The sequence below is a fragment of the Corvus brachyrhynchos genome, unplaced genomic scaffold, assembly GCF_000691975.1.
Source record: "Corvus brachyrhynchos isolate BGI_N302 unplaced genomic scaffold, ASM69197v1 scaffold1577, whole genome shotgun sequence".
NCBI lineage: Eukaryota > Metazoa > Chordata > Aves > Passeriformes > Corvidae > Corvus > Corvus brachyrhynchos.
In genome coordinates this window covers 187,167-211,289 of record NW_008239106.1, presented here as the reverse complement: position 1 = coordinate 211,289, position 24,123 = coordinate 187,167, and the positions used below count along the sequence as shown (strand labels likewise).

Below are 24,123 nucleotides of genomic sequence, written 5' to 3'. Positions count from 1 at the left end.
GAGAACAGAAAACACTGTTTGTAATCCACTTTCCTTATTTTTTCTACACCATTCACTAGGCATCATAACTAGAAGGCTGGACAGAGAAGAAACCATAGATTTATTAAAAGGATGAATAAAAGAAAGCAATGCTGAAAAATGAACTGAATTAGTTATATGCAAAGCAGTGTCTGCACAGCAAAGTTCAGCTTTCAGAGAGGTACTGGAGCCCTGCTCGTAGAAGAAGTGAAACCAAGGAAGATTTTCATGACACTTCTTGGCTATGACCATGAACAGTAAGGACTGCACAGAAACAGAATCACTTAACATTTGGCCTTTCTTCAACAATATTTAGTTTCCCAACAATAACTGCCTGTACATGGTTCTGAATAGCAGGAATAAATACGTCTTCAGGAATAGACAGTTCTGAGTATAAAGCTTAAAAAAAGAATCCACACTACAAGTCAGAAAACATCATACCCCTAAGTTATCCTCACGCTTCCATTGCCAAAAAACTACCTCCCCTTTTAATGCTCATACACGTTCTTGGGTAAGTGGAAGGAAGATCTCTTAGCTTCCCTTCCAACACTTGTCTGGTGGGAATAATCAGTGATTTAATTTTTCATACGTGAATTCAGAACTTGGTATCTTTCCTAGTTCAGAATCACTCCTTCAGTAGAAATGCCTAAGAAGAATTAGTCTCTCTCCAAACATATTTAAATACTTTCTTCGTGAATATTTGGTAGATACCTTGATTCATTAAATAATAATCTGATTTCATAAATACTTCCAAAAAGCCAGCAGAAAATATGTTCGTTTCCTCAGGTTTTATTGTTTGCAGTGATTACTCTGGGAGATTCAAATCAGGAACTGAAGTGAAAATATTTTCGTATGTGTCTCCTTACTTCCCACATTTCAAAGTTTTATCTTTCTGAAAGAAAAAATTCTGCTTTACTCACATCCAGTTTTAAGATTCCTCTGCCAATACCAGAGGAACTCCTGAAGTTTAGGACCTATGACTACAGACTACAGTGGAAAGCTTTTGTCAAATGTCATCCTAAGATTTCCTAACTGCATAATGGCACTCATTAAATAGACCCGCCATCCAATCAGATATGAACTAGATAGAAATATGGCATCGTTGGGAAGCTAAAATACAGGTATGTTGATTGTTAAGAAGTTTAGTCCTGAAATCTTTCTTATCCTCATGAAATAACTAAATACTAAGTATTTTTCTGGTTAGGTACTAATTGGATGCCTAACTTGGAAACACAAAACCAGTGATCTGCAAAAGTTTTTGAAAATTCTCTATTTTCACAGCAAAGATAATTGGAAAATATTTCCGGTGTTAAGATTATTTTTTTAACTTTTTCTCTAAAGAAATAAATCTTGCTCATTTGAAAAGTACAATGTGTTTACTCACAGGCTAAAATCAAAAAATGTGACTCACCACAGCTGTGCTGCTTTCTTCTGACTGGAGAAAAGTATGAAAAAGGTAACTAAAGAGGGGTTTTCACCCTGGAGTATCTGGTACAGGCTAAGACTTGGAAGGTAATTAATAGAAGAGATCATACAACACCATAAAAAAGGAGTACTATTATTATATGTGTATTACTTTAGTAAAAAAGTTACCCTGAAACTGACACCTTCACACTAAGTCACTTTTTGAAGGGACATTTAATCAAGCTAACTAGGAAGAATAAAGAATAGGCCTGAACTACCAGAGAAAGGATTAGTGAAGTCTAACTTCAGAAATCTGTCACTCTGCAATGAATATGTAATTTAAAAAGACGAGTAACTAAAAAAAAAGCTACATGGGAGGAAAGTGAAGAAAACGATGCATGTCATCTTTGAGAAACCACCCAATCAATTAAACTAGATCTCTGCTATCCTACAGAAATCACACTGGAAAAAACAGTTATCATTTTTTTCTTATTTTTCCTAACTTAGACATACTCATTGTCAGAGTTGAGCTGCCTTCCTCTGGCACACTTCCTTTTTCACTCTCAGTGCTTCCTGGTGTGATGCAGCTCCATTATTCACCAGAGGTAACAGTTTAAAGGGGGATATGGTAGTGACCCAGGCGTAAGAGCTCCAGTGGGCTGCTAGCAGCACTTGGAATGATTTTAGGGTCATCATTTAGCTGCCTGAGGGCATGGCTGCAGGAGAAGGAATAGGACAGAATACAATGCCTGCTGCCAAACCCCGGGCATGTTAATTGCAGGTTTTCTGAAAGAGGAGCAGAACACTTTGTCCATTATCCCATGAACTGTGCCCCTTGGTGCAGGTGGTGATGCACACAGTTCGTGCAGATTTGCAGAGCCCTACCTGCCTGTCACCAAGGCTGTCATTGCCTGTTTGCACTCCAAGCCAAACGTCACAGATACAAACTGTGCATGTGGAACAGCTGGTCTGCCACAGAGGAGCTGAACTCCATCCTACACTGCTCCAAGCCACTCAACAAGGTGAAGATTTGTGACCACATAGAACCAATTTAGACTTTTGTTTCAACTGAGTTCTGTGCATTTCAGCCCTTCCTCTGCACCAGTTCACTATTGTCTTTTGTTCGTCTTGCCTGGCTTGTGGAAGCTCACAAATACATTCTGGTTCCAGCAAGGCCCAGGTGAATGACTCTGGAGTCTGACTACACCATATGTATAACCACAGCTGCAGAAGGGCTGCAACGCCTCCCCAAAAAGAGGACATTCCCTTATCTCTCACCACTTTACAATGCAAAACCTTTGGTGGGATAAAATAGCACAGATAACACTCCTCTTCCTCCTTAATCAAATTTCGAGGTCAAACCTGTAAGCTTAAGAGAGATGCCACAGAAATTTGACATGTCATTTTGAGCTGTGGTACACTCGTCTTCACTTTCTATTTATCATTAAAACAAAGGAGCTGATTTCATCCCAGGCACCAAACAATTTTATTAGTCTAAAAATACCACAAAGGACAGGAAATTCCCACCCTTCTGCAGAAGTCTCAGGTACAGCAAATATCCTTGTGAGAGATACCCTCGGTATATAATTTGATGTTGGAAAAACTTAAAAACCCAGCTACAGTTCCCTTAAGATCAAGGTACTTACCTGTTTACACTCCTTGCAAAGCAAGGAGACAGACACACCTCCACAACACTTTTTTTTTTGCTTTACATGGTTAGAAAACACAGCTCTGGAAATAAAAGGAGCAGAGCTTTCTTCATCAATGGAAGGACAGAATCTCAACACAAAACACAGTATAAAATAAGCATCTCACTAAAACCAGCACTAACTATTGACATTGGTCTGGCTCACTGTGCAACAGACACTGTCCGCTGAAATTCTTCTGCAGGTCTCCAAAAGTCATGAGCAATCCTGGAAAAAACCCCACTACACACTGCTCAAAAAAACCCCAAACACCTGGCACAGAGAGCTCATTGATGGCAGAGCAATGGCTCAAAGATGAGAACACCGCACGGTGCTTTAGGTGAACCAACAGAATATTGCATCCCATAGCAGAATTCGTAAGGAGCACCACATTATAAAGAAAGAGCCTTGCCTGGAGATACTTGCACTTGACTTCTCTGAGCTGCTCTTTGTATTTATTAATTTCCATTTCCCCTAAATTTTCTAATCTGATAAATACTGTACTAGGCAATGAAATGTTCCTACCGATATTAGGATGCTTCAGGAGGCGACAGATTCTAGCTTCTCTTTCCAGTTTCTGGTGATCTGCAACAAAAGAAAGCAAGACAGCTGTTGTTACTATGAAGATTGACATAGTTTAGTGTATTTGCTTTAGAGAAGCAAAACCAATACATCATCTAATGTGATCTTTAAAAAAAAACCCCCTTTATTTAAATCCACTAATATTTTACATCCAAACTGTAATATTGAATTGATTATTTTTAACCTTTGGGTAGAGCAGGAGGCTGGAGCTCTGGACTTGTGCATCACCAAGCCCTAACAACATTTCTGGCGATAAAATACTACTGCTTGTGTCAAGCTCTGTTTTCTACAATAAACAACACAAATACTCCAAGATACTAACTCTGGAAAATAGAACTGTTTGAAATGTAAAAAATATGCTTTGAACCTTGAAAATACTAAGAAATGAACAAGTTTAGGAAAAGGTGCTTTGGATGACAACTCTAAAGAGTCAAAAATTCAGCATCAGATATTAAAATTAGAAAGTTCAATCCTTACTGCAAAGTGTCCAGTTAGATATTTAGGTTTAAAAGAACTATAGCAACAGATTTAAAATAAAACAGAGAAAGCAAACACCATCTTTAAAATACTTAACACGTCAAGTTTCTTAGAACACTTTTTAAATCCCGAGGGAAGAACAAGAAGGAAAACTTCTTTAATTTTTCTGTAATTTGTACTTCCTAATATTTGCAGTCAACTGTAACAATAACTGAATCAATTTTACATATGTTAACAGTTCAGATTATTTTTTTATGCTTTAAAGAACTGGGATGGTTCTTGAGCTAGCCACTGCTTGTCAACTGACCCATCATACTTTCTGAGGCCTCAGAGCCTCCATCACTTGTGTGAGAAAATGTGTCAGCTTAGCCTTCTTCCATGGTTACCTTAATGTTTATTTAAAAAAAAAATTCAGAAGTTAAAAGCATTAAAAAAATATATAAATCTGCAAGATAAGCTTAAAGCTCTTTTTTGAAAGTTAAGCTCTGCCACTGAGGTTTCCCGTTAGGATTTTTTAATCCAGTTGCAACAAGACTGAAACATAAGCACAGACATCTACAGTTCCAGCACCTTCATGCCCAGCAGCCCTGGCTGTAACTTAATCATGGACTGAGCACTTGGCACATTACCCAGAGCAAGCAGGGAGATGATCTGAAAGACAAACTGAACTAACATGGGGTGAGAACAAAGATGAAAACGAGAACGCTGCCTCAAAAGCAAAGAAACCGTCCAGGGCTGTGGGTTGTTTGGCATAGGAGCTCTATCACTGGTGCACTACCAGCTCTGCTTTCGAAGGCTGTTCTGTACCACCCCCAGCTATATTTACAGGATCCCCCAGCACAGCCAGAAACCTGGAAGGTGTCCGAGAGTCTTCTGTGAAATGCTAAAAACATCCTGTGTCGACTCTTCGGGGCAACACAGATATAATAAAAAACTTCATCTCCAGCTTTGAATATGAAGTATAAACATTTGAAATTTCTTTGCTATTAACTGCTGCATCACAGCTTCTGAACTGACACCGGGTATGATTAATATTCAGCTCTCCTTTGCAGACATGACAGTGGGCTCAGATAACAAATACTAGAGCTGAACACTTTCAGGTATGAGGAGAGGCTAAAATGCTATTGCATGGTTTCAGAACAATAACTGTATTGATTAAAAAAGCACGCCTGATATTTTTCAAATCACAGCAAAAATATCTTAGAGATGCTGCTGGATGCACTGCAATATATGAAGGTTACATCTACACCATCATCATCATTTTTATCGACTGCATTATAAATTCCCAGCTTTTCACTTCAAACTGAACCAGTATATTGATGGATGCCAATGAGGTGTTCTCTGCTGTCATGTAATTAGAATAATGAGCTCTGGGCATTTAACTCCTTCAGTTGCTTGTGTCACAATAATTGCTATCACACCTGCTGGGTGACTGGAGGTACCTCACAGCCTGCACACTGTGCTGTGAGGCAGCAGAAAGAACATTAAATACTCCCTGAGTCAGGGATTTACGTGGACATTAAGGTCCAGAAGATGACAGTGGCACTTCCAAAGAAATAGAGTATGCCTTAGTGCTGTTAGAGGAGTAAGTGTGCAGTGTGTGTTTGGGGGTGGGACCAACTGCAAATTTAACTTCATGGGGTAGCCAAGAAAACAACTCTCCTGTAAAATCGGCACATTTCTTCTGTGAGTTTCGGGAAATCACATTCCTTCCTCTCTCCACTCGGTTTATTTACAAGTACTTGCAACTGCAAGGGCTGTGCCACCCGTAGCTATTTGTGTCACCCTGCCTCCTGCCAGGGCTTGAGTACTGGGGAGCTAAAGGTGAATGTCAGAGGGCAGGGCACACCGAAATACTTCAAGCACTCAGCTCCCAAATATCTGAAGTGTAAGGTGTGCCACTGCGGAGTTCACTGGGAAAGAAGGGCCCTGCCACACAGCCAGGGAAACTACCTAGCAGGCACAACCCCCCACAAACCCTGAGAAAGTCTGGGATAGCATCTGGTGGAAAATGATTATGTTACAACAGTATCACAGGAAAAGTTATAGAAAAAATAAATGCAGTAATAGGTCACTTATTGAAATAAAGAGTAAATTCCTCTCAATTTTGACAGCATAAAATTCATCAGCTAAAACTGTGTTTACCTGCCAGGTAAACCTGAAACAGGAAAAATTATTATCAAGAACAGGAAGCCAAGCTTGAAAGCCACACAGATAATAAAAAGGGACTGCACAAATACATCTATATACTTGTTTCCTTTCCTCCCTTTTAATTACCTAGACTCAATTACAAACAGGTCTCCTACATTGTCTACTTAAGAGACTGTAATTAAATGAAAAATACAAGCTGAAGTTCGAAAAGCAGCAAAGCCAATACAGAAGAAGGAATCCTCTACAAATTCGAGATTATTTTATGAAAGCAAGTCTCCATTAGTGAACGGCCTCTACCACAGCAACAGCCCATTGCCGAGATTGGAAAAAGATCACTGCCTGTCAACCACTGATAACCATCAGAAGGAAGGCAGCAATGAGAATAATGCAGGTTTATTAATGGAAAAAACCTTGCAGCCACCCACAAATAACTTTAATCTGACATGGGGCCAAGAAAAAGAAAAAAAAAAAAAAAAACCCCAAAAGATTTAATGCACTGAACCATGAAAATCTCAGCCTTTACAATAACTAATGAAACTGCGTGAAACCTGAAACAGAATATAGCTGTGTAAAACTGGGGGTACTCATAGACCATATAAATGTAAAATCTTCAACTAATCCTCATTTATATGACGATGTTCTGGTAGACCACAAGCTAATATTATAATTTATGACACCTGCATGAGAAAATCAGACTGTCTGCATTGAGTTTCTACTAGGTAGGCAAATAAAATAACTAATTTTTTCAGTACTATTAATATTTGCTTTCTTACAGAAGCTTACATACGTATACTACACACATTTCTTGAATTACATCACAACATTTTATAATTAAAGACACATAATGTATGCCTTTAATTACGCATTGTATGTCTTAATATATTAAGACATCTAATTAAAGTCTTCAGCATGTATCTCTTCTACTAAAGTGCCATGAATCTTCACCCAAAGTGCTGATCCTGCATGACCACCCAAACTGAGCTTAACACCAGGGCAGAAATGTGCCCCTCTCATTACCTATCAACACAGGTATCTAAAATGCAAACTTCTCCAAAGCAAAGAAGTTTTCTGTTATCTGCTGCAACTTCTGTAGTTGCTTTTTTGAATTTTATTATTAGAGCTTGCAGTCCACAGCGAACAATATAAAAGCATTTTCCCAATGTCCCTTTCACTGTCTGTACATTTATTTTTCCCCCCAGGAATGACTGGATAGATTATTAGTCAGTAGGAGGTGATGCATGTTTTGTCAAATGGCTTGCTTATCTTTTTGAGGATGGTCTCTACAATCTGCTTCCTACTCTGTTTTCCATGTTTTTCTTTACACAGCTAAATGAAGAGAAAACAAGGAGCACTAACTTGGAAGAGGCTCTTCAGATTACACTGCAAACCCAGACCACCTTGGTGCCACTACATTCTGCCCTGGAAACCAGAAAATGACTGCCGAAAGTCTGACAACAGGATGTACTAGGACACACCTGTTCTAATTTTCTGATATTAGACTGACTAAAAGGACTTTGTCACTCTCCCTCCTAGCAAAACAAAGCTTTAAAAGGAAACCTTGTGATGCATTAAAACTCTCTTTTCTTCATGTCTTTTTTGTTTTTATTAGGACTTAAATTTTACTATTAAAGAACATATCCTCTGGGCACCTAAAATCTCACCAGAATAAGCTCTTCTATCATACAAGAAGCTGCTGAGGAGATGAAGCCCTTCCCTAGAAATTGAAGCCCTGCTCCACAAAATTTCTAGGCAGCTCAGGGGCCAGGGACAACCTAACCACCCAACCTGCGAGGAGTTTTTTGGGTGTGCAGAGAGATGTGGAATACCTGGTACCATTCAGGCAGATAGCTACTGCATGGGAATTTGCATGGGCACAACAGACTTACTCCTGTGTCATATCCGACTCCTACTCACTACATCCAGGGCATTTGTAAGATTAAGGATTTCGAACTGAACCTGGAACCAGTCTATGCATGATGTTGCTATAATGCAGTGGCACAGATGAAGTTAATGGAACTCTCCCTTGAGAAATAAATATGCTGCCTGTAGTACAAATATGCAAAACTGAAATGTTATGACCATGACAAATCCTTCAATATGTGCAGGTTCTTAGCCAAAAAAACCCCACAGAGCTGCAAAATTTTTGGAGGGGGGGAAAAAGCATCAAAGAAAGTTTACATTTCAGCAATATCAAAACATCAAACGTGCAGCCTGAGTGATTGAAACTGCAGCCACGTTCCTTGTACACATTTTTCCCTGGCAGTTACGCAAACCAATGTTTGTAACTCAGTGAGGAAGACGCACAGGTTAACAGAGCAACAACTTCACCCATCACCACCCTGATTTTGTCAACTTTGCTGGCAACTGTCTAGAGCATGATGAAGTATCCTCCGTCTCATGGAATGTAAATACTTGTGATTTAAGGGCATGCTGTGTATAGGAATAGTGCTACAACAGAGACTTGCTTTAAGTCCAGGAATGTGGTTTATACACAATCTAAATGCATCAAATGCAGTTTCTAAACTCTCTCTGATGAAGCATTAAGGCTCTGGAAACAGCCCAGTTCTATTTCTTAGACCTGACCATTTCTCTAAGTTGAAGTCACTAGTGAGTGTCCTGGTTTCAGCCAGGATAATTCCCTTCCTAGTGGCTGGTACAGTGCTAAGTACTGGATTTAGGATGAGAATCATGTTGATCCCCCACTGATGTTTTAGCTGCTGCTATAAGCAGAGTTTGCACTAAATCAGCTTTTCGCAGCACCCCACAGGTTGGGGCTGACCTGCTGGAGAGCAGCTCTGCAGAGAAGGCCCTGTGGGTCTGGGTGGACAACAAGGGGTCCAAGAGCCAGCAGTGCCCTGGGGGCTGAGGATGCCAATGAGTGCACAGGGAGAAGTGTGGCCAGCAGGATGAGGGGTGATCCTCCCCCCCTGCTCTCCCCTGGTGGGACTACATCTGCACTACTGGCTTCAGTTCTGGGCTCCCCAGCTCAAGACAGACAAGGAAGGACTGGGGAGGGTCCAGCAGAGGCTACAAAGATGATGAGGGGACTGGACCACCTCTCTTAGGAGGAAAGGCTGAGTGAACTGGGCCTCTTTAGCCTGGGGAAAAAAATGACTAAGAGGGAATCTTACCAATACAGACAAATATCCTGAGGGTTGCTGTCAAGAGAATGAGGCCAGACTTTTCCCAGTGGTGCCCAGTGACAAGACAAGAGACAAAGGGCACAAACTGGAACACAAGCAGTTGCATCTGAGTATGAGTGAAAACTTCTTTACTGTGAGGGTGACTAAGCACTGGAATAGGCTGCTCAGAGAGGTTGTGGAGCTTCCTTCTCTGGAAATACTCAACATTCACCTGGGCATGACCCTGTGCAACCTGTTCCAGGTGAACCTACTTTAGCAAGGGACTGGATTAGAGGATTTCCAGAGGTCCCTGCCAACCCCAAACATTCTGGGATAAACTTGGAGGGAAGCTGGCTGCGGGCTGCTGCTCAGGAACTGGGTGGGCACTGGTCAACGAGCAGTTGCATCATGCATCACTTGTTTTGTATATTTCAATTCTTTAGTCATCATCCTCCTTCTATTGTTACTATTATTCTCCCTTCCTTTTCTGTCTTAGTGAACTACCTTTAACTCAACCCACAAATCTTAATTTTATTTCTTCCGATTCTCTCGCCCATTCTCCTGCAGGGTGTGGGAGGAGGGAGAGAGTGAGGCTGTGTGGTGTTTAGCTGCCTGTCAGGTCAAACCACGAGAGCAGGGACCAATAGCATTACTAAGCCCCTGCCTGATCTGGTTCTTATAAAAGGCAATTTACAGACCTTTAGCAATTTGCAAGCCTTCATTTTCAGCCTGTAAGATAAAACAAGAAACACACTTATTCATGTAACAGCCCATCCCACAGCCCTCTGAATCTTCCATTACTGAGTTCATGCTACAGCAGTGCTCACAGATAAACCTCAGTTACCCCCTCTGCTATTCTTACAGAGGCAAATGCTAAGGAATATAGTCCCTCAATTCCCAAAAGCACTTTTTCAAAACGAATGCTCCAGCATTCAGTACCTGCTCCTGGGGAGATATTTGAACAGAGCCTTTACTTATTCCTCTCTTCCTAGTATTTATAGCTCGGAAAGTGGGACATTCTTAGAATAAACAATTACAGACATTGCGAGTACTCATCTGACCCACCCCTCCTAATGTTTCCCGAGCAGAATCACACGCCAGGTGTTCATTGTTATGAAGGCATCTTCTCCATGGATACCCCGCTCCGTAATGGGTAGGAGCATGCAACAACAATAGCACAGCCAATTCTTTTATTAGGCCATCGGTCAAAAGCATCAACAGAGCAGAAATCAGGGCACTGAGTATGCCTCCAGTTATTTCTGTGCCTGTGTTCCCATACACACTTCTCTTCAACAAGCTACTGAACATCAAGAAAAAGCAAAATATATTAATTGAAGATGCTTCGTAAAATAATGAATAAACCCCACACCTGTAGAGCTTCAAATTCTGCCCCAGGGCATTAAGAAAACAAAAGGCACATTTGTGCTCAGCTGCAAAGGCCTCCAACAATAACCGTTCTCAGCTGGCTGATGCTCCTGCAGGGCTTTCTTCCACTTCCCACCCGCCTTCTGTGTTAGTATTTTACCCTTCATAGTGCACAAGAAATTGATAAATGGACAGAGAGACCTGACTCCCACCTACAATGCACAGATTACAGAGGCAGAGACACTGCAAGTGTCTTTAGGTCACTTTATCAGACAGTTTAGCCCTGATTTCTATGACACCTGCTATGACCAAAAGGTGCGCAGCATTCCTGAATTTGTCCTGTTTCTAGCACCCTGCAGAAATTGAGGAGTACATGAGTTCAAGTGAGCTGACAAAAAGAGTAAAGACAACATATGACATTAATAGCGAAGCACTGAGCCCACAATTTCACTTTTTTTCCATGATTTGTGTTTAATGGTGTCCATAATGAACAGAGAGAAGAGATCAACAGAATGGTACAAATGCAAACTGGCCTTTACCCAACTGTTGGGAACCTTTAAACAGCTCCTAACAGCACACATTCACACGGTGCTGAGTTCAAGCTAAGAAATCCTATTTCTTCATCTTTTTATACTCTCATTTGCTGTGGATTCAAACAGCCAGCTGGCGATTCACTCATTTCACTCTTCTGACTTAGAAAAGCAAGAAAAGTATTAGTAAAAGTCCAGAACTACTGTTATATACATATATTGATTGTTGTTTTCTATATAAGACATGTGCACAATTATATATAGTAGTTTTATATCTATTATGTGTTTTATTATATAAAGAGCACATCTACTGAAACCAAATGATGTACTGTAAACTCTTCAGTGCCAAAGTAAACAAAGGGCCTGAGAGCCAGAAGCATGAGTCTGATCACCTACCTGGTCACCTCCATCTGTTTGCCAACAACCTGCACCTGACTCTTAACTTGGTGCACCCTGTGTCCCATATTCTCGGTATCATCTCTTGATCTGACCCATCCAGTGCTGTACCTTGTAGCACCCCCCTGATACATCTTCATGCAAGGCTTACATTTGCCTTAACAGGAAAACCTGAATGCACTTTTCATCCTTCATCTTCCCCTTGCTGCCTCCTTCTGTCCCAATAGCAGTGTATTTTCCTTTGTGACTCAAACTTGACAATTCCTAGAGCTGATGGTCAGCCAAGTCTTCTTCAACCATTCCCCTTCCATCCCTACACAAATGCATGTCCTTTATTTTGCATGCTGGAAGCTCTTCCTTTATCTCATTGCCCTCCTTTCATTTTTGGATCTCAACTTTAAGCTGCCTGCCCTCTGCCCTTTTAAATTCTGCTGATAAATATATGAGTGCATTCACTATTCCTCAGTTTGTTTCAGCTTCTATTTTCTGGGCTGTTTAAATTTTTTTAGGCTTCTCAGTTCTCTCTTGGCTCATTTCCTGCAGAAAGTCGCAGTTTTCAGGAAACAATATTTGGAAAAAAGATCTTAGGAATTGAAAGCAAGTTCAGAAAAATAAATCATGTAAGAGACGCCTGGAACTCGAGGTGTTGACTCATCAGTCTAATGAACACTAAAGCATCTGTTTGCCCTCAAATACTTCACTGGAGAGGGATGGGTTGCAGGATATACTTGGCTGCCTTGCTGAACTCCAGTCCTACAGAGCCCATCTTAAACACATTAAATCCATTAACAGCATTGTAAACTCTGAGCAGACTTCTGTCTGACAACTAAAATTTCGAAGGCAGCCTCAAAGTCCTGAAGTGATGCAGGGAGACATGCATAAGAAATACTCATTTTCCTTCCAAATGTTATTAAAACAATATTGTCTAATAACCACAGAAAAAAAAAAGCAGCTCAATATCAAGTCAAAACCCACTGACAGCTACAACAATACGTAAACTATAGTAGCCAATAAATTGTGACCTTCTGACTGACGCCATCTTATTTTAATATAAATGAGTAATTACTACATGTAAGACTGGTGTCAAGTCATGATCTGTGACAGCCACTTGGCTGGAATAGGCAGAAGTTACTGATTTTGACGCTGCTGCGAAGAGCAAATTCTGAACTCTGACTTGAGGTTTTCACTTTGGCAATGTTTATTTTTAGAAATCATATCACTGATCATCATCATTTGCCTTGATGCAATTTCTGTAAGATGTTGCATTAATTGTTTGTGAGGGAGAAACTTTTAAATTTTTTTAAACACAGGATGACCAGTGAGGATGTTCAGTTTGCTGATAGCTTACAGTTGAGAGAGGGTTCCATATTTAATAGAAAAGGAAATACCATTGTGCAGAAAAGGTCAACAACTTTTATTTCTAATATTTCCTGTAGTCACTGTTACTTTAAAACTAAATATTATACATGACTTATCCTACCAGAGACTAAGGGCTTCTTTTATGCAAATCTACTCAAAATCACTGACATTTATCTTAATAAAAGCTCATGGACTTTAACCCCCTAGGAGGAAACAACTGTAGAACTAGAATCAAGTCCAAATAGAACAAAAACAATGGTTTGGCAACTAGCATTATGACTCAGAGGAAATTTAAGCAGCACATCAAAGCCAAAGCTTTTCATAACAAAAAGAAACACTAAGAATACATAAGCACATGCTTACAGGAATATTTCATCAAAAATAACAGTAGGCTGGACCAGTATTATAGGACTAAAGATACAATTGCATTAATAAAAATATCCTGATGCCTAAACCTCAGTCTTTACCAAACAGCAGGTCATAAGTAAAGTCAGTATTTCTACATGACCCATAAAAAGCTAAAACAACCGAAATCATAAACTCAAAAAGGAGTTCCACATTAAGTTTTAACTTGATTGTCTTCTGTCCATTAACTTGTTTTAAAACAAAGAAGTGGATTATGACTAACCCACTGTATTAATTTTTTTCTGCTCTGTCAAGTTGCTAAGCCTTTGCTCATAATAAAAACAAATCTCCTCAAATACCATGTGCATGAATAGCTCTTAACCATCTGAAGCTTTATATTACAGCAATCTTTTGATAACAGGACACTGATGCCATGGCCTCTAAGCTACACAAGTATGGTCTTCTTTTGCAGGAGGATTGTCTTGACATTATTTTTAGAGTCACTTTCTTGTAACTCAATTCGCTTTGTTTGTAAAGCCCATCTTTCAAACAAAACACAATACTAGCCTTGCAAACACAGACTAGTAAGAGATAGTCCCCCGAAAGAAGTTTTTCATTAAAAAAAAAATCACAGAGGAGAGCCAATGTCCAAGTAGAAGCCAGTGATGAGTGGCATTCCTTGGGGTCAGTGTTGGAACTGGTGCTCTTGAACATCTTCATCAGCGACATGGGCAATGGGACTGAGTGCACCCTCAGCAAGTTTGCCAACAACATCAAGCTGTGTGGTGTGGCTGACATGCTGGATGGAAAGGATGTCACCTACAGGGACCCTGGCAGGCTGGAGAGGTGGGCCCTTGTGACCCTCAGGAAGGTTCAACAAGGCCAAATGCATGCACAACATGACCTGGCAATGTGCACTTGCAGCCCAGAAAGCCAATCATACCCTGGACTACGTGCCAAGAAGTGTGGCCAGCCGGTCAAGGGAGGTGACTCTTCCCCTCTACTCCACTCTCAGGAGACCCCACCTGCAGTGCTGTGTCAAGGCCTGGGGCTCCCAAAATAAGATGAGGACATGTTGGAGTGAGTTGAGGCCATGAAGATGCTCAGAGAGGTGGAGCACCTCTGCTTTGGAGCCAGGCCTGGAGACGAAAAGGTTTTCGGGAGACCTGAGAGCTCCTTACAGTGCCTAAAGGGCTACAGGAGGGCTGAAGAGGGAATTGTGACAAGAGCCTTGGATCACAGGACAAGGGGGAAGGGCTTCAAACAAACAAAAGGTAAGACTAGATACAAGGACAAAATTCCCTGTTAGGGTGGGGAGGCTCTGGCACAGGCTGCCCAGAGAAGCTGTGGCTGCCCCGTCCCTGAAGGCCACGTTGGACGGGTCTTGGAGAAACCTGGGATAGTTGAAGGTGTCGGTGGCAGGGGGTGGAATGAGATGATTTTCAAGGCCCCTTCCAAACCTAACCATTCTAGGATTCTATGAAATCCTCCACATGTTTTGCCTCCTAATTCCTAATTTGTCTTATTTCAGTAAGACATGCCTAAATAGCTTGTCTGACTCAAGAGCTGCATCATTCCACATGTTCTACAGGCAGTGAATAAAGATGCTCCCAGGCAAGGAAGTCTGAGGCTTTTTTCTTTTAATTAAGGCGAGGAGAAAAAAACCAGGATTTTTATAACCAGCCACAAACAGAAGTTCAAGCAAGCATTAACAGGCAGTTCAACTTCAGCTTTTGACAAATTTGCGGCATTTATTGTGTAAACAAACTCACTTCCCTTAAATGTGTGCTTTCCACAGCTTCTGCACTGTGTGCCATACGTTATACCCAGAGAAAACAGAATATAATCAAAGTACGTAAGACAATCAGAAGGATATATGAGATAACCAAAGGAAGTGTAAGTATACAGAACTCCTGCAGGAGATGAAGCCATCATCTAGTGCTGCAAGCAGGAAGTCCCCGGAGGACAGCCATCCTCCTTAATGGACAGTGGTTGCACAAAACCAGTCTAAAGGGATTTAAGCTTTTTCCCACTATTAAGGGAATTAACACTTGTTTACTTGCACGTATAGTGTTAGTTCCCAAGCTGCTGGCCTTTTCCCAAGCTACCGAGCTTCTTGGGAAACACTTGGAAACTGGGTTATCTCTCTGTTGGCAAAACAAACAGGGCAAGCAAATCATTCTGTGCCTCAGGAAAATAAAAGAACCACCCAATAATCCCACTATGTAAAAGAACACTCGATGCATTCCGGTTTCTCACGGTGTCAGGTTCATCCCTGTTACCACTTAAAGAGCACTGAAGATATGATCAATCTTTCAAAACCACACTCTCTCAGGGATATAACAAACCCAGCCAATAGTCCATTCCACATAACACATGTTTATCCCTCGTTTCTGTAAAAAAAGAACTGTAATAGTCCAGAGACTCCAGATTCTGGCATGGTGACAAATATTAGCTAAGAGGGAAATAAGTTGTATCACTGATATTAGCATTGCACGATCCAGATTCTGGCATGGTGACAAATATTAGCTAAAAGGGAAATACTGTAGTATCACTGATATTAGCATTGCACGGTATTTTACTGATGTTATAAAAGAAAACAAAGTAATCAATATTAATTGGGAAATTATTGAATCTGATTAGCCTGATGATTTAGAGAGAATAAGTATATAAGAATATATTTACAGCAACGTGATTTGTTCTAAATACCCATGCTGTCACTTTCAGTCAGGAATTTTATTATTCTGATTTGAGATTGTATGGTTGAGGTGTTCTATTGCCAAACCCCAATCACTGATGCAGGTACAGCTTTGAAAAAAATCACAGCACAGGGCACTGGCAAAAAATGGCAGACACCCATGATAACCCAGGCCCCCTCAAAAAAAAAAAGAAGCAGCCCAAACCACAACTAAACCACAAGAATTATATGTAATTCAGAGTCAAAGGACAGAATTTCAATTTACTCAGCAGAAAACCTCTCAACCGGATAGAGGTTACTTAAAAAAAAAAATTTAAAGCAGTGTTTTGTTCAAACCCTCTCCCCTCTAATTATCAGCCTCTGGCATTGCTGTCATTTTTCTAGAATCTGCTGAATAACTGAAAAAGTTATTTAATGGAAATACTTTAAATTATGAATCTTATGTATCACTGTTATTAAAGTGCCACATTTAATGTGGTTTCCATGGTACAGCTCAATGTTCTACTTACCATATAGAATAACTGAAACTATTGTAGAAAATGAAACTATTGTAGAAAAAAACCCAACCTTTCTCTTCTAAAACTGAGAAGGAACTGGAGGAGAGAAATAACCCAGCCTCCAGTTGTGTTATTTAATTAAAACTGCCACTTCTAATTAAATTTCTGACAAAGCACCGGGGAAATAGTCCCACTGCTGTACCAAATTTATAAAACAGAAGTTCATTACTCATATGCTGTATTTGCCTACAGTCCTTTCAGCTAGTTCCAAGAGCTCACAGCCAGTATGGAACAGCTCTCAGAGATGGAAAGGCTTTGTAGTTCAGCACAGAAAAAGGACCTCAGCACCTTGTCCTATAACATCCAAGAACTGACACAAAAAGCATTGATAGAAAACGTTGCACAGAAGCAACTCTCAGCTTCTTTCCAGTGCAGCTCATCCGTTTCTGCTGAGGGTGACCAAGCACTGGCACCTGGCTGCCCAGCGAGGTAGGCTGGGCAGTGTCCATCCTTGGAGCTGTACAGACGCTATCTAGACATGTCCCTGGGCAGCCTGCTTGAGCAGGGGGGCTGGAGCAGCCAGCCTCCAGAGGTGCATTCCAGCCTCAGCCATTCTGGGAGCCCTCGGCCTGAAGGAATCCCAGATGCTGGATATCCCACACCAGCTGACTGTCACAGACATTTGGCTTCAGTGTCTTCATGCACAAGTGTTTCAAATGACCAGCACAGTCCTCATTCCTTGAGCAAACAGTTGTAGGCATTTTCCAGAGAGGGTTCCAAAGTCTGGATGGGTGTTAAACCAAGCTCTCCAATACCTATTTCAAAGGAGAATTACCTGTTTCATGCCACCACAGGAATTCGTAAGAGCACAGACGTTCCTAAAGCCCTCACCTCCCGGTACATCAAGATTGCACTTGTGCAGCTGAGTAGATGTCTCCCATGTTAAGAACTCAGAGAAGCTTGCTGCTTAGGTAATTGTTATTTTATTAACAGCACCCTGACTAATCTGCCATGAACTTGCTGCTCTGAGCTATCCCAATTAATTGTACCCACTCCACCTCTTCGCACACCGAACCAGTTTGTGATTGCTCAGGTAACCACGCGTGAAAGGAAGCCATCTGTTAGCTAAAGAGGGTGTCCAGCATGAGAGACACTTGCTGGCAAGAGCACCAGGATCAGTCCGCTAGCAGAAATATCTCAAATTCCCCAGACTAGGTGTGGAAAAGTTGGTTTCTGGCACTTAGTGCTGCACCTCCTGAACAGAGCATGCAATGATATCTACCACAAAGACAGCTGAGCAGACTTGCCTCTGGAATCTGCCCCCTTTTTGCTCCTCAGGCAACTCAAACTTCAGCACGATGACTATGACACACTCCCTTACGCTACGCCAAAAGGAATGACGGTGCCATGGAAAACATGGCTCTGAACTGCCCAACTTCCACATTCTTCCAGCCTGATTCATGAGCTGTATTCCTGATGAACTGTATGCATACCATGTATGAACACAGGCGCCTCCAGACTTCACCCACTCAGCGCCCACACGTGTGATGCTGCAAATAAAGGCCTTGCTCTGCAAGGTGAGCACAACCTTGCACAGCACTCACCATGTCTCAAAGGTACCACAGAGCACCAAAATCTTAGGTATCACTGGAAATAAGAGTAGCACAATTACCTCTGTCACAAAGTTCACTGTTACCTGCTCATTCCTGAGTTTAACACTTGCCAAAAGGTAGATTTTTTTTTTTCAATTAGGAATTTAGAGGAGCTCTTACTCAAGAGAAGAGCTAATAGTCACCAACAAAGGCAGAAACTCACACCCTTCCTTGGCAGAGGGCCAGGCACTGTAGTCATTACTCTGGGAGAACTCTCACTGATGGAACTGCTCCACAACACGCACATCGTGACTCATGCTGCAAAAACTTGGCTCCTGGAGTTGTTTCCCATCTAATTAAAATTCACTCAAACATCCTACAATTCAGCTTTTACCATAACAGTATCAGTATCTGTGTCTGCAGCCAAAAGGCTATTCAGCACCACAAACTGGCTGTAGAGGTAGCAAATACACCTAACACTGAAAGAGGTACTGAAAATAATCTGTTTTGTTGCCTGCCTCCTCAACGGCCACAGTTACAGGCAGCCAGAAATTAAGCTGCTGCCTGGTTGGATTTTTTTTCCAAGAATCCGTGGAAGCAGCAGTGGTACAGCATAAAAGAACAAAGTAAACTGCTGCCACGTATTTTAGGCTAGCCTAAAAGATTTACTGAACACGGCTTGCTTCACTTCTTCCTCCCATGGGGTTCGTACAAACCCTTCTGTCGCCTTTTAATTTTAACTGGATGTTTTGAAGCAATGTTTAGCTCATTTATCTTTATTAGTTTTATTTCTAATGTAACTCTCTGGACAATTTCCTCTATTGCTACTTCTCTTTTCAAAAGACAGTCCAAAGATACCAGTGAAGATCTGGTGATCTGTGCAACTATCACACGCACAGAAATAAGACAAAATGTTACACGAACATTTTTCTCTTGCAAAAAAGATCTCTCGGGTTTGTCTCTTGATGTGACCTTGTGGATCAAACTACAACCAAAGCCTTTGGCAGATGGTTGCTAAAAGGAAGTCACACGTGAAGTTTCTTAAGCGTGTGCTTAACCACTAAGAAATGATGAAAATGGAAGAAGATGAAAGGAGTTGTTATTGTCTTGGCCTTTGGAAAAAAAAAATCCAATCATGATCAAAAATACACAAAAAGTAAAACCAACATTCCTACTAAGAATAAAAAACGAAACCAATACTTCTACTAATATTGTAATCAAAGTACAAAAGACGTAAAAGAAGAAAAACCTTCACCTTTAAACGCCTATTTTACTAGACTGTAAAGGCTATTCTTTAGATATTTAAAAATCCAGAGGCAGGAAATGGACTCTTCCATTACTAACAAGTCTTTCATTCTGAAACACAGATATTTCTCATTGTTTGTGATGTCCAAATTATGCTTTTAATTGAATTCTAAATCATTAGCCACTGCTGTATTTCCTTCAAGGTTTTGAGCACAGCTGCCCTCACTCCTGAGCCCTGGTGTTCCCAGTCAAGCTGGCCTTGCTGGTCACAGTGTGAGCTGTAAGAGAAACTCTGCCAGCATGCAAAAATATTGAGGTATTGACACTGCTAATAAAAACATTCAGGCTTCACCTTTGCAAGGGTCATGAAACAACAGCAGAAATACTTCTGTCAGGCTTTCAGAGGCCAAGAGAATCACAACCCTGAGAGAGGAAGAGCACAAAGTCTAGTGGAAAGACCACTAAAATTTACTGTGCAGTTTCACAGCAAATGAGGTTTAAGTACACAGAAGTTAAGCTTCAGTCTGTGGAGTTTCAGTGTGAAACCAGAAAGTCTTCCTGTATGTTCACCACAAAACACCTTGCTGTACAAGCTATGTGCACCAACTGACTTGCTTTCTGCTCCTGTGTGAGCAGCCTGATGTCCTATACCAGGAAGAAGTCACCATCAACTGAATATGTAACTTCTTTACAAATAAAGTTCAGGAAAACATTTATCTAAAGGACAAAGGTAGTTCTTATTTGGATCCCAGGTTCTTAAGATAAAATGTGGAAATATTAACATATTATCAGCAATCGGTGAGCTAGATAGCAAAAATGAAAGCTAGACAGGTTTCAGATGCAAGATTTGCATTTTCCTCTTAATTCTCAAGCTGAAACAGATTTAGACTTAGGTATCCCATTCCCAGAAATTCCCTTTCCCAGCTACAGGCTTTGGGCCTCTACATTCACTTCTGCGCATTTAGAAATCCCTGCTCTGCATTCGTAAACAACGTAAACAATCCTACATACAAGTTGGGGAAAAAAAAAATCACCATTGAAAGCACTCCCCTGGTTCAAGTGTGCTTTAGTGCATCCCATCAATACAGGTACGAAGCAGCTGGAGATGTGGAATTTGCAAATATGAAATGACTGAGCAAGGATGAAGTGCCAACTTGAACATCAGAAGCAAAGAAGGTAAAAGCAAACCACAAGCGTGTTAAGAGCACAGGGAATATGAACAGATGTAAAAAGTACTTGACTGCAGTGCTAAAGCAGAAACCACTTCCACTTCACCTCTGCAGCACAGGCTAGAGCTGGAGCAGCCTTAAAAAGCAGGGATTTCCACATATTGCAGACTCTGCACCTACTGAAACTGGTTTTTCACCATGTCAGCTGAAATGTCGCAAGTGCCTGCAGTGAGACACCCTCCAGGATCTAGCCACCAGTCTGACAAGATGCTACTAAACCCATCCCACAACTTAAGAGTTCACCGATAGCAAATGCCACAAATCCAGTTAGCTGGACTAAAGGACAACGTAAGTCTGTTTTGACCATCTGGTACAGCAAGTTTTCCAGCTTCAGTAAAATCAGGTTTTTTCTTGTCCCAGCTAAAGGTGCTGAATTCCCCTCTGGAGCCAGACTACAGAGGGGAATTCATGTGCAACTTGACATGTTACACATAACATGCATGTGTAAGTACCCCCCACCCTCACCCCACTGTTTTCAGAGCATAGTAAATACACATAATAACACACAATCCTACGTGAAGAAAGGTCTGTCCATTAACAATTTAAACAAGCAAGACTTTACTCTCAGGGAAATTAACCTAGAAAAACTCAAGCAAAAACTTCGAATAGAAGGAACTTTTGCAAAGCCAAAACATTTCACTGACACAAACTACTAAGACAAGGGCTCTAAGTGGTTCTTTAAAAAATACATTAATTCACGTTGCATTTTCAGCAACACTGACGTAAATGTAGTTTTGGTAGCACTGTGCCATTTCTTTCCTACTTTTTCATTGTTCTACAATAAAATAAATGCCTTTCCCTAAGCAGTAACTTTTGCAATGTATTTTAAATAAGACCACACCACTGTTAACACTGGAGTTCCCATACTTAAAGCATCTGATTGCAGTACTCAGGAATGTGTCAATTCTGCTACAAAATACAAGATTTCCCAACTCCAGTGATTTACAAGCCTGAATTCAGAAGCAGAGCTCTTGCAAAGTGCTATTTTACAGCTTCAGGTGTAAGGAAGAAGTGTCTTAAGAAGCTGCCACCCACCATGTGCAGTTTTGGCAACCCATCGTTTAAGATTTAGGAGACATGTTTATTTTTATCAACTCAGTATCTTCGATAGATTATGAAAATAAGCAGCTTGGAGCGAGTAACAAACTTCTTAAATGTGTAATCACTTTGTCAAAAAGCAAAACAAAAATGTGATAATGAGGCTTGTGTTTGCAGTATATACCCACGGGGACATTTTAATACACGAGAAGGCTGAAACAGAAGCACTGAAATACTGCAGTAGGACTTGCAAGGACTCGCAGCTTGAAGAATCAAGCAAATGCCACTAAAAGAGAATCAAGGGAGATGGTTGGTCAGTCCTTGCTGAGCTGGGAACACTCCTGCCTTTGAGTGGCCAGGCAGAGACCAGCGCCAGCAATGGCAAGGGAGGCAAAGCACCCATGACACTGGAATCTCCTTTTAAAAATAAGTGAACCGTGATACCTTCTTGGGTCGATCATTTTATTCCAGAACACAGTATTTTAGGCCATTTGGATACTTTGCAAGTGATCTTTGACGCTTAACACCCACTACTTTTGAAAGAAATTCAACAGCTAATGAGAGAAATGAGGCACTCAAGCCAGTAGTTACCTGTGTTGAGTATAACCAGGACAGCATTCCATTGGTAGCATACTAACATAGGTATTATGGCACATTTTATTACTTTGATCCTGCTTCTAGAAGAGCACTTTTTAAAAAATGAGACAAAATAACTTGGATTCCCTTATATCCACATGGATTTTATAGCAAAATTAACATTTTTCTGAAAAGCGAGCTCATCCTAGAACTCAAAAATCAAGTTGCATTACTACTAACAACAAAACTGCAGTGAACAAAATTTGGTCTTTATTTGTATTTCTGCCTGCCAAGAACATTCTCTGTGCAACTACCTCCTTACAATGCAAGGAATCAGGCCAGTGCTGATGCACATAAAAAAAATCACCAAGTAGAAATTCTGAACATAATTCCCTGCAGTAAAAGCAGGAGTGAAAAGCATCAGAGAGGCATTACTGCCCCTTGAAATAGCAGTCTTGATTAACATGCTACATTCAAATCTGACTAATGTTAATCAAATTACCCTCACCAACTTCAGATGTGCCCAGAGTGAGTTATGAACCCCAAATCTCCCTTGGAGCAATCTAAGTGGTGAACCACTAAGAACAGTTATTCTTTCATGCTTTAGATACTGAAAGGTGAGATCAGCTCCACACAGATGTGATTTTAAATGCAACCTCTTTCAATTCCCCACTCTGAATACTCCACTTGAAAAAGACCCACTCCTAGCTGTCTGCAATTACCAAATAATGCTTCTCACCCAGCTGAGCACGTTAAGTCAGCACAAGGATCTGAAGCACTTCCCAGACGAAGCAGTGCATGGCTGGCTGGCTCCATGTCCCAGGCGTGGTCATGAGTGCTGATCAAACATCACCGGGAAACCAGGCACATCACATGGCTGTGTCTCATTCCACTTGTGCGCCTCACAGCTGCCAGAGCCAGCCACTCTTCCCTTCCCAAGAACTCACGCTCCACACATGTGCAGGCTAAACTTCCGGCACTGCCCCAGGACCCACACACCGCCTCTGACCCAGCCCCTACTGACACAGAGAGGGGAGGATACGTGGTCCCTCTCCTGGAGGTGCTTTAGTCTACAAACATGGACAAGCAGAAGAGAGAAAAAAAACAGAGAATGGTCAAAAAGTGCACAGACTCGTAGGAGACAGGATGTCCGGCTGAAAAACTGCAGAAAAACCAGCTCCCGCCCTAGCTCCAAGAAGCAAGAGCAGTAGTTTTGATGCAAGGCCATAGTGTCCAGCAGCTCTACTGGTCCTGCATGGCTAAGTCAAGGGACAGGTTTCCCTGCTCTCCTGAACACCTCCCTTTTCCTGCTGGCACATGTGGCTATGCAGCACTTACAAAACCACACAGATTTTAGAAATTTCTGAAGCCATGTTAGAGTACAGAGAGAAACAATCTCAGGGCTCCATCACATCAACAGTGGTTTCCGGATATTAGCCAAAGGTGCAGAGACCCCCCCACCACAGATCCTCACTTCTGTTACTGAGAATTTGGCAAAACTGAGTTTACTCATGTGGAGAAAGCACCCATATGGATACTCAGAAACATGTTTTGATATTAAGGGAGAGGCAACTGGGAAGATTTTGAGAAGTCAGGCCTAAAATGAAAACCTCTTATGCTTCAGATTCTACTTGATCTGAAAACATTGTTTCTAATAAAACAAAAGCTAATGACTAAATACATTCCCAGTTTAGTATGACTGGTGAGATCAGAACACAGTTGACACAAAGTCCCACAGTGCTTCTTAGAGATGAATGATCAGCTCCAAGCAATCAAATCCAACACTTATTTATAGACTAATCCAAATGCCTGAC

General features: G+C 41.2%; 1 protein-coding gene across 15 annotated transcripts in view; it reads right to left on the bottom strand.

Annotated features, from left to right (window-relative positions):
* CAMK2D (calcium/calmodulin dependent protein kinase II delta) overlaps positions 1-24,123 on the bottom strand; it is a 125,935-nt gene that overhangs the window by 75,060 nt on the left and 26,752 nt on the right. For all 15 annotated transcript variants that reach the window (XM_017739364.1, XM_017739362.1, XM_017739366.1 and 12 more), the window contains exon 2: positions 3,633-3,692. In XM_017739364.1, coding sequence (XP_017594853.1) covers positions 3,633-3,692 — 60 coding nt within the window. The remainder of the gene's footprint in view (positions 1-3,632; positions 3,693-24,123) is intronic.